We start from the raw sequence: 10,929 nt of genomic DNA, 5'->3' as shown, positions 1-10,929 counted from the left end.
TTAGGACAGATTTCAAAGCTCCACAGAGAAACTCTGTATCAAAAACAAACAAAAAAAAAAAAAAAAAAAAAAAAAAAAAAAAAAAAAAAAAAAAAAAAAAAAAAAAAAAAAAAAAAAAAAAAAAAAAAAAACAAGGTGGAGAAGTGGTACCTGAAATTAATCTCTGTCTGAAAACAGGAGAGGAGTTGGAGGGGGCAGAGAAGGAAGAAGGAAATCATGAAATTGTATATTAATTAAAAAAAAAGACTTTAAAAGCTGCAATGTTTTCAGCTCTGAGGTATGCCTCTGGGTGAGTCACTCGGGCCTCTGGACCTGTTTCTGTCTCTCAGTCTGAGTAAGAACAACACCCATCACATGGGGTGACTGCGGAGACGTACAGTCCACTGGACTCGAAACCTAATGGTACAGCCCAAGGCACAGCTTGACGGGCTTGATGGTATAGTGCCTGCCTGCTGTGTGTAAGGTGCTGGCTTCTATCCCCATACCTAAGTAAATTAAAATGTTTCCAAACAGGACGGCAAAACTAAAATGGTACAAATATCTCCTGACTGGCTGCTGTTTGTCTGTCTTCTTTCTCTGGCATGTTTTAGAATCCTACAGTCTTTCTTCTCACAGGGTTGAGTTTCAGTAAAAGCAAAATCAGAATGTTTAAATCAAGGGGCCGGCCAGGTGGGTCAGCTAGAAAAGGGGCTTGCTACCAATTTTGACAACCTGAGTTCAACCCGTGGTATCTATATGTAAAAGGAGAGACTAGATCCTAGTAAATTGTCAATTGTCCTTTGACCTTTGAATATAAGTCATGTGGTATGAGCATATCCACACATACAATACATAACTTTTTTGAGATAGGGAAGAAATAACTTTTTTTTCTTAATAGGGAGTCTCTCTATGTATCCCTGGCAATCCTGAAACTCTCTCTGTAGACCAGGCTGACCTCAAACTCACAGAGATCTACCTGCCTCTGCCTTCCAAGTGCTGGGATTAAAGGCACTATTACCAATAAATAAGTTTTTTAAAGAATAAAAGAATGTTTAAAAAAAGAATGTATAAGTTGAGGGGAGAGCAAGAGGATGAATATGAAAAAAGAAAAGAAACTGTTAGCAGAAGTTTTCATTTTGTTTTAGGAAAGAGTCTTAAGATGGGCAGTGTGGCCCATGCTTTTAATCCTAGAACTGGGAAGGTAGAGGCAGGTGGATCTCTGAGTTTGAGGCCAACTTGGTCTACAGAGAGAGAGAGTTCTATAATGGCCCGGACTACACAGAGAAACCCTGTCTTGAAAGAACAAAAAGAAAGGGGAGGGGCTTACATAGCCCAGGCTAGCCTTGAACTCCCTATGTAGCTGAGGATGACCTGAACTTCTGATCTTCCTGTCTCTGCCTCCAGGTGCTGGAGTGACATTTGTGTACCACTCTTCTTGACTTCTGCAGGGCTAGGAATGGTGGATCCCAGGACTAGGTGAGCTCTCTACCAGCAGGGCCTCATCCTCAGTTCTTGTTCTTTTTTTTTTTTCTTTCTCTTTTTTATTCTTTTTTTAATTGTATTTTATATACATTGGTGTGAAGGTGTCAGATGCCCTGCAACTGGATCTTTAGACAGTTGTGAGCTGCCATGTGGGTGCTGGGAATTGAACCCAGGTCCTCTGGAAGAGCAGTCAGTGCTCTTAACCACTGAGCCATCTCTCTTGAGACAAGGTCTTATGCAATAACCCAGAGTGGCCTCAAACTCTCCTCTTTTTTTCTTGTTTCTCTTTTGTTTGTTCTTTGAGACAGAGTCTCACTGTGTAGCCCTGGATGGCCTCCAAGTCACAGAGATCCAACTGTCTCTGCCTCCTGAGAGCTGGAAGGGCCTCAAATCTTTCTCTACTCTTCCTCAGTTGCTTCGGTGCCCCACCTGGTCTCGTGTCTCCCGGTGAGCACCCATGGCTGCTACTTTTGTTTCACTTATTTTGTAAGCTTACTTTAGTTACATAGTAGTTTCATAATAACAGTTCTCCCGTCTCCTACCTCCAATTAAAAAAAAAAAAAAAAAAAAAAAAAAAAAAAAAAAACAAGGAGACAGCTGACTGTTCAATACTAATTCTTACAATTTCCCTTTCCAGAACTCCCAGAGATCTGCACTCTTCCCGCCAGGTTCCTGAATAGCACAATGGGAGCCCCCTAGTGGCAGAAAATAAAGTTAAGCCACATCCCCTCCCACTGTGAAGCCTGTGAGCCGCCACAATGAGCGGCGTGGCAACAGTGACGTACACTCTGGCGGATAAACAATGGCTACCTAATTGAACTCAAGGGCTGCTCAGCAGGAGGCAAAGCCTGCCTGGTACTGGTGTCGTAGCCAACTTCCCAAGGCTGGTGAGGTAAAGGAGAATCTACAACTGCCACTTTCCTGAAGCTGCATAATTCCTAATTGCATTCTAAAAACACCCACAGACAAGTGCTTCTCTTCCCAGCAGATGGAGACTATCAGAGAAAATCACAGACAAAATGCAGAGAACTGATCGCAGGTACCGCCTCCAGTGGATATCTACAACATAGCTTCTAGCCCTCAGGGAACACCGGGAAGAGAGAGCGGAAAGACTGTAAGAGCCGAAGGACCAGGACATGTGCTGTGAAGCGGTGTCTCCTAGAAAGTGATAGCTCCACAAGATGACTGTTGAAACGAGACATGGGCAGTGATAACACAAGCAGACATGTAACATGGAGGGAGGAAATCTCACAGGGTCCACCCCTCGACAAAGAACTGCGGGCAACTAAGGAACGCTGAGAGCAGAATTCGTTTTTTCCAAGGGACAAACCCCAGTTGATTGTCTAGTACTAAGTGATCAATCCTGAAACCCTATGACTGAGAAAGCCATATTTGTATATTTAAGTGTCTGTACCTTTTCCCTTGCTCAAGTCTAAAAAGCACTTTCTTGTTTCTTGCAGTACTGGGGAATCAAAACCCAGTGTGTGGGCTGGAGAGATGACTTAGCCGTTAGGAGCGTTTGTTGCTCTTGCGGGGTTGGTACCTACCCACATGGCAGCTCACAATGGCCTGTAACTCCAGCTGCAGGGGCTCTGATGTGCATTCTGAACACAGAGGGCACACATACTCACAAGGGCACACATAAACACACCCATAGACACATCATTAAAAAGCTTAACTTTAGACATACAAAACGTGTGCAGTCTAGTGGGTTTTAGTGTATTTATAGAGCTGTGACAGTGTGATGATCAACCTTGGGAATATTTCCTGGCTGGAGCTGTGGCTCTCACTTAAGAGTCAGAGGCAGGAGAACCAGGAATTCAAGGCCAACCTCATCTGCATAGCAAGTTCAAGGCCAGTCTGGACTATATAAGACCCTGACTCATATTAGAATATGACAAGAAGAAAAAGGAGAAGGAGGAGGAGGAGGAAGAGGAGGAGGAGGAGGAGGAGGAGGAGGAGGAGGAGAAGAAGAAGAAGAAGAAGAAGAAGAAGAAGAAGAAGAAGAAGAAGAAGAAGAAGAAGAAGAAGAAGAAGAAGAATTCAACCCAAGTCTTGGGTTCCATCCCCAACATATAACCCAGGGGTGGTGGTGTATACCTGTCATTCCAGCACCAGGAGGTAGAGGCAGAAGGACCAACAATTCAAGGTCATCCTTCAACACATAACAAGTTCAAAGCCAGCCTGAGCTACACGAGGTCTTGTCTTTAAAAATAAGTATGAGAGCCAGGTGGTGATGGCCCATGCCTTTAATCCCAGTACTTGGGAGGCAGAAGTAGACAGATCTCCATGAGTTTGTGGCCAGTCTGGTCTACAAAGAGAGTTCTAGGTTGGCCAGGGCCATTGCACAGAGAAACCCTGTCTTGGGGGAAAAAACAAACAACAACAACAAACAACTAATCCAAACAGAATAAGTATGAGAGCCAGGTGGTGATGGCCCATGCCTTTAATCCCAGTACTTGGGAGGCAGAAGTAGACAGATCTCCATGAGTTTGTGGCCAGTCTGGTCTACAAAGAGAGTTCTAGGTTGGCCAGGGCCATTGCACAGAGAAACCCTGTCTTGGGGGAAAAAACAAACAACAACAACAAACAACTAATCCAAACAGAATAAGTATGAGAGCCAGGTGGTGATGGCCCATGCCTTTAATCCCAGTACTTGGGAGGCAGAAGTAGACAGATCTCCATGAGTTTGTGGCCAGTCTGGTCTACAAAGAGAGTTCTAGGTTGGCCAGGGCCATTGCACAGAGAAACCCTGTCTTGGGGGAAAAAACAAACAACAACAACAAACAACTAATCCAAACAGAATAAGTATGAGAGCCAGGTGGTGATGGCCCATGCCTTTAATCCCAGTACTTGGGAGGCAGAAGTAGACAGATCTCCATGAGTTTGTGGCCAGTCTGGTCTACAAAGAGAGTTCTAGGTTGGCCAGGGCCATTGCACAGAGAAACCCTGTCTTGGGGGAAAAAACAAACAACAACAACAAACAACTAATCCAAACAGAATAAGTATGAGAGCCAGGTGGTGATGGCCCATGCCTTTAATCCCAGTACTTGGGAGGCAGAAGTAGACAGATCTCCATGAGTTTGTGGCCAGTCTGGTCTACAAAGAGAGTTCTAGGTTGGCCAGGGCCATTGCACAGAGAAACCCTGTCTTGGGGGAAAAAACAAACAACAACAACAAACAACTAATCCAAACAGAATAAGTATGAGAGCCAGGTGGTGATGGCCCATGCCTTTAATCCCAGTACTTGGGAGGCAGAAGTAGACAGATCTCCATGAGTTTGTGGCCAGTCTGGTCTACAAAGAGAGTTCTAGGTTGGCCAGGGCCATTGCACAGAGAAACCCTGTCTTGGGGGAAAAAACAAACAACAACAACAAACAACTAATCCAAACAGAATAAGTATGAGAGCCAGGTGGTGATGGCCCATGCCTTTAATCCCAGTACTTGGGAGGCAGAAGTAGACAGATCTCCATGAGTTTGTGGCCAGTCTGGTCTACAAAGAGAGTTCTAGGTTGGCCAGGGCCATTGCACAGAGAAACCCTGTCTTGGGGGAAAAAACAAACAACAACAACAAACAACTAATCCAAACAGAATAAGTATGAGAGCCAGGTGGTGATGGCCCATGCCTTTAATCCCAGTACTTGGGAGGCAGAAGTAGACAGATCTCCATGAGTTTGTGGCCAGTCTGGTCTACAAAGAGAGTTCTAGGTTGGCCAGGGCCATTGCACAGAGAAACCCTGTCTTGGGGGAAAAAACAAACAACAACAACAAACAACTAATCCAAACAGAATAAGTATGAGAGCCAGGTGTGGTGGCACACGTCTTTAATCCCAGCTCTCGGGAAGCAGAGGCAGGCAGATCTCTGAGTTCGACGTCAGCATGATCTACAGAGCGAGTTCCAGGACAGCCAAAGCTACATGGAAAAACCCTGTCCCATAAAAACAAAACAAAATAAGAATGGGGGGTATTCTTTAAATTGTCCCTCTGAGACTTGTCTTGTTACAATGAGATAATGAAGTGGCTGGTGGCATGACCCAGTGGGTAAATGCACTTTCCCAGCACCTGACACCCTGAGTTTATTACAAATAGTGGAAAGTGAGAACAAACTCCCCCAAAAAATCTTCCCTCTTTTTTTGGTCTCAAACTCATGGAGATCCTCCTGCCTCTACTTCCTGAGTTCTGGGATTAAAGGACTGGATCACCACTGCTTGGCCAAAAGTCTTGCTTTGACCTCCACACTTGTGTTCTTGAGTGTACGTATGTGAACATACACACACTAAATAAATACTAAATATAAATGACCCACACATCAGCCAACTGTGAATAATGAACATGCTTTAAGGGCTGGCAAGGACAGGTAAGTCTGAAGACAGTGGCCTTGGGGACTGAAGAGGTGACAATTGGTGACAGAGTTATTCAAATACATTGAGAACAAAGAGAGATTAGGGAATTAAAGCCCTGCTGGCGAAACTCCCAGAACTCAGGTGGTGAAGGCTGGAAGATTAAGAGTTCAAGACCATGGGTTTGTTGAAGGACATCAGCTGCGGAATTTGTGATTTGGGCGAAGATTGAAGTCATGGCTGGTCCTGAAAATGATGCCCAGTTCCAGTTCACTGGTATTAAAAAATATTTCAACTCTTATACTCTCACAGGTAGAATGAATTGTGTTCTGGCCAAATATGGAGGCATTGCTTTGTTGGTCCTATACTTCAAGTTAAGGCCTAAAAAAACTCCAGCTGTGAAAGCATAACTGGGTCTTTCAATGTCTGACCTCATCTGTTAAGTTCCATGCCTGAAGAAGCTGATGTCAACTCATCATGTGATACTCAATTTGTACAATAAATTATGAACCTGGAAAAAAAAAAGAGTTCAAGACCAGGACTGGAAAGATGACTCAGTGTTAAGAGCATTGGTTAATCTTCCAGAGGAACTGAATGTGATTCTGAGCACCCACATGGCAGCTCATAACCACCTGGAGCTCCGGTTCCAGGGAATCTGATGCCCTCTCCTGGTCCCCGAAAGCACCAGGCATGCCTGTTGTGCACAGAGATACATGCAGACAAAACACCCATCAACATAAAATAAAATTTAACATACATAAAGTACAAAGAAAGGATGTCAATGGTATTGGAATAGCAAGAGAAAGGAGCCAAAAATGGTTAGGATGGAGGCATTACCACGTGGCATAGCTTCGAATATTCGTTTTTCAAAAAATAATAATTTGTATGCCTGCATGTAAGTTTGTGCACCGTGTGCATGCAGAAGCCAGCAGAGGCCAGAAGAGCATATCTGATCCCCTGAAACTGAAGTTAAAGACAATTATTGGCTAGTGTGTGCTGGGAATTGAACCCAGATTCTCTACAAGAACAACAAGACTCTTAACCACTGAGCCAGCTCCCCAGTCTCTGAATTTTCATTTTAATCTGCTTCCTTATCCTTGAAACAAAGGGATCTGGAGGGTGCAGACACATTGGGGGTTCAGCAGCGGGGGGGGGGGGGGGGGGGGGGGGGGGGGGGGGGGGGGGGGAAGGGGGTTAGTAGCACTTCAGACAGTACTCTTGCTGTCCATGGTGCTAATAAGCCAGCCAGGTTGTTGTTTTGCGGGTGAGGGGTGGTTCAACACACACGACTCAGGGATCCTACCCTAACTATATCCTGAGAGGATTGTAGGCAGGGACGGAACAGAGCATTCGCTCAGCAGCATTATTTACAGCAGACAAAAAGTAGAAGTCACCTAAACGTCCTCCAGTGGGTGACGGATGAATAAGATGTGGCCCAGTTCTATGATGGAATATCACTCGGCTCTAAAAATGAAGGAAAAGTGAAACACCTTCCATTCCAAACAGACTCAAAACATGAGGACTGGTGAATAAGCCAGACATGAAGAGACCACCCAGGAGGATCCTACCCTAGGAGCTGTCAGACCTACAGACAGAAAATAATACAGTGCTGGGTACCAGGGGTCTGAAAAGGACATGGGAAGTTAGGGATTAATGGGAACAGAGATTCAGCTTGGAAAGATGAGATTTTGGAGATGGACAGTGGAGATGGTTGCACAATTCAAATGTAATAAACGTCGCTAAACTTTACATTTCAAAAATGGTTAAGAGGTGGAGGAATGGCTCAGCAGTTTAAAAACACTTGCTGCTTGTGCTGGCTTGTTTTCATCAACCTAGGCACACCTGGAAAAAGGGATTCAACTGAGGAACTGCCTCCATCACGGGCTTGTGGGAAAGTCTATAGGGCATTCTCTTGGCTGGAATTGATGTGGGAAGGCCTAGTCCAGCCACGCCTCGCTTAGGCAGGTGGGCCTGGGTGGTATAAAAGCAAACTGAGCAAGCCATGAAGAGCAGGCCTGTATAGCAGTGTTCCCCCAAGGCCTCTGCTTCAGTTCCCACCTCGAGCTCCTGCCCTTGCCTCCCTAGTGACAGATGTGATGTGTGAAAGAAAGCCTTTCTTTCCCAAGCTGCACAGCCATGGTGTTTATCACAGCCACAGAAATCCAGCGAGCACACTGTTCCGCAGAGGACCCGAGTTCAGTTCCCAGCACCCACATGGCTCCGTTTACAACTGCCTGTAGCAGCTCAGTGGGAGGATCTGATGCCCTTTGTTGGTCTCCATGGGCACCTGAATGCTTGTGCGCACACTCCCACACAGACATAGGCACATAAGTAAGAATACAAATGCATCTCTTTGGAAAAGATTAGGATAGGGGCCAGCAGAACGACTCAGCAAGTGATGGCGCCTGCAACCAAGCCTGATAGTCTGAGTTCGATCCCCAGGTCCCACAGGTGAAAGGAAGAACTAACTCCTAAAGCACAAATCATGTGCCCTCACCATAATAAATAAAAATGTAATAAATTAAAAATTTTTTTTACTGGTTTTATTTAGCTATACGTTTTTCTCCACTCCCCTCTTTCCCTCCCCCTCCCCTTCTACCGTCTCTTGTGACCCCCACACTCCTAATTTAGTCAGGAGATCTTCTCTCTTTCTGCCCTCTGCAGAACCACATGTGTATCTCTTAGGGTCTCTTGTGTTGTCTAGGTTCTCTGGAATTGTGAACTGTAGGCTGGTTTTTCTTTGCTTTATGTCTAAAAGCCACTTATGAGTGAGTACATATTATATTTGTCTTTCTGGGTCTGGGTTACCTCACTCAATATGTTTTCTACACTCATCATTTGCCCACAAATTTCAAGATATACTTTTTTTTTTTTGCCATTGTGTAGTAGTACTCCATTGTGTAAATGTACCACAAAAAAATGTAATAAAGGGGGCTGGAGAGATGGCTCAGAGGTTAAGAGCACTGCCTGCTCTTCCAAAGGTCCTGAGTTCAATTCCCAACAACCACATGGTGGCTCACAACCATCTGTAATGAGGTCTGGTGCCCTCTTCTGGCCTGCAGGCAGACACACAGACAGAATATTGTATACATGATAAATAAATATTTTTAAAAAAATATAATAAATTTTTCAAAGAAATGATTAAGATGGTTCATTTTAGGGCTGGAGAGATGATGGCTCAGCAGGTTAGGAGCATTGCTGAGTTAGCCTATGACTTGAATCCAAATCCCCAGAAATCATGGAAGTGAGGAATGGGCAATAGAACATTTGTAACCCCAGTGCTATGGAAGATGGGGACCAGAGAACGGTTGGGGCTTACTGGTCACCAGCCTAGCTCCAGGTTCCATGACAGACTCTGTCTCAAGGGAATGAGGTAGAGAGTAATAAAGTAGGACACCGTATGTCCTCCTCTGGCCTCTGCATGTGCACAAGTGCCATGTGCACATACACAGACAGACAGACAGACAAACAAAGATACACACACACACACACACACACACACACACACAGGTTCATTTGATGCACTGTTTATTTTCCAAGGTCTCTTTCACGAGGCCCTAAAGAAGCTTCTCAGAGTTTCCACTCTCCCACCTGGTCCAGCCTATGCTAAGGTCCTGGGATCTAGGCCCAGGCTGTGGCCCCATACAAGTATATCCAATGATGCACGTGCCATAGCCAAGTCACTATTGTGATTTCAGTGTGAAATGTCCCCCATGCCCATTTGAATTACTTGATCTCCAGTGGTTGGAGCTGTTTAGCAAGACTGTGGAAGCTTTAGGAGGAAGCGAGCCCCAGGAGTGGACCTTGAGATTTTGTACCTCAATCCTATTTTCTGCCCCCTTTCTACTTCTTGTCTGTAGATACAATGTGACCAGCCAGCCACCATGCTTCCTATACCATGATGGACTATACTCTCTGAAATGTAAATCGCCCCCAATCCCTCCCTCCCTCCCTCCCTCCCTCCCTCCCTCCCTCCCTCCCTCCCTCCCGTGGCTTCTTGTCAGGTATATCATTACAACAGCAACGGGAACAACTAAGACCTCTAAGATCTACAGTCACTTTCCATGGTTACCTGTTAGAGGTTAGGTTGCGGACTCTTCTTGCCCCCAAGTCAGTCTGGTTCAATGGCCTAAGCTGGAACAGTAAGCAAGAATCTGAGACAAATCTCAAGGTCCAGGGGGACAGGTTCATTTTGGGAAACCATTTCTGAGCACACAGTAGGAACAATGCTTAGAAGTCACATTTAAAAAATAATTTTATTTTCATTGCTGGGGATAGAACTCAGGGTCTTGCATATGCTCATCACAGGGCAATGCCCTCGGACCCTCACTGGGGGCAGGGTGGTTCTAGGCAGGCTCTGTACTGTTCTGTGGACCTACCCTTTTTACTTTTTATGGCAATATAAGGTTTCAGTAAGTTGCCTAGTCTGACCTTGAACTCCCTCTGAAGTCCAGGCTGCTCTTGAACTTGTGACCTGAATCGGCCTACTGAGAATCTTGGGATGACAGTCTTCCACCACCAAGCTGGGCTGAGATTTTCAGAAAGCCCTGTCTATGCCCACGTCTTGAGCAGAGGTGGTGATCCATCCTGTAGGGCTCAGTTTGTAGTGTATACTGTCACACAGAGCCCCTGCACACAGTAGGACTAACCGAGGTGCATAGGCCGTAGGAACTTTTTTTTTACTTTGTATAAGTGTGTGTATGAGAGGCTGTATGTATGCAAGAGTGCAGAAACAGTAGGTCAGAAAAGGCCACCAGATCTCCATGAGAGGCTGTATGTACGCAAGAGTGCAGAAACAGTAGGTCAGAAAAGGCCACCAGATCTCCAGAAGCTGGAGCTACAGCCAGCTGTGAGCCACTTGGGACGGGTGCTAGGAGTCCAACTCAGCTCCTCCGCAAGAGCAGGCTACTTTGTACCCCTTCTTTAGTGGCTGTGGGAATTCAATAGGGAAACTAAGGGATACCTGAGACACCCTGGGAGCAACTACAAGCCAGGCAAGAAGGGACTGTCTTGTCTGGCACCAGCATGCGGTGGACCCACATGCGAGTTGCCACTGCAGTGGGAGAAGTTACAGGCGCTTTCAGATTCCACCCTGCATGCTGAACAATGTGGTGAGGAGCCCCTGAAA

At 45.5% G+C, this 10,929-nt stretch overlaps 1 protein-coding gene across 1 annotated transcript; it reads left to right on the top strand.

Annotated features, from left to right (window-relative positions):
- The first annotated feature begins 5,984 nt into the window (after positions 1 to 5,984).
- On the top strand, positions 5,985 to 6,323 carry LOC126491630 (ATP synthase membrane subunit K, mitochondrial-like). Its single transcript, XM_050127434.1, has one exon. The coding sequence runs from the start codon at positions 6,038 to 6,040 to the stop codon at positions 6,209 to 6,211; it is 174 nt and encodes a 57-aa protein (XP_049983391.1). The 5' UTR covers positions 5,985 to 6,037; the 3' UTR covers positions 6,212 to 6,323.
- Positions 6,324 to 10,929: the final 4,606 nt, after the last annotated feature.

Source organism: Alexandromys fortis, unplaced genomic scaffold (genome assembly GCF_014885135.2).
Source record: "Alexandromys fortis isolate MF-2015 unplaced genomic scaffold, M_Fortis_MF-2015_v1.1 scaffold_271, whole genome shotgun sequence".
Lineage (NCBI taxonomy): Eukaryota > Metazoa > Chordata > Mammalia > Rodentia > Cricetidae > Alexandromys > Alexandromys fortis.
Note: the sequence above shows the minus strand (reverse complement) of the source record. Positions and strands in the feature narration are given on the sequence as shown.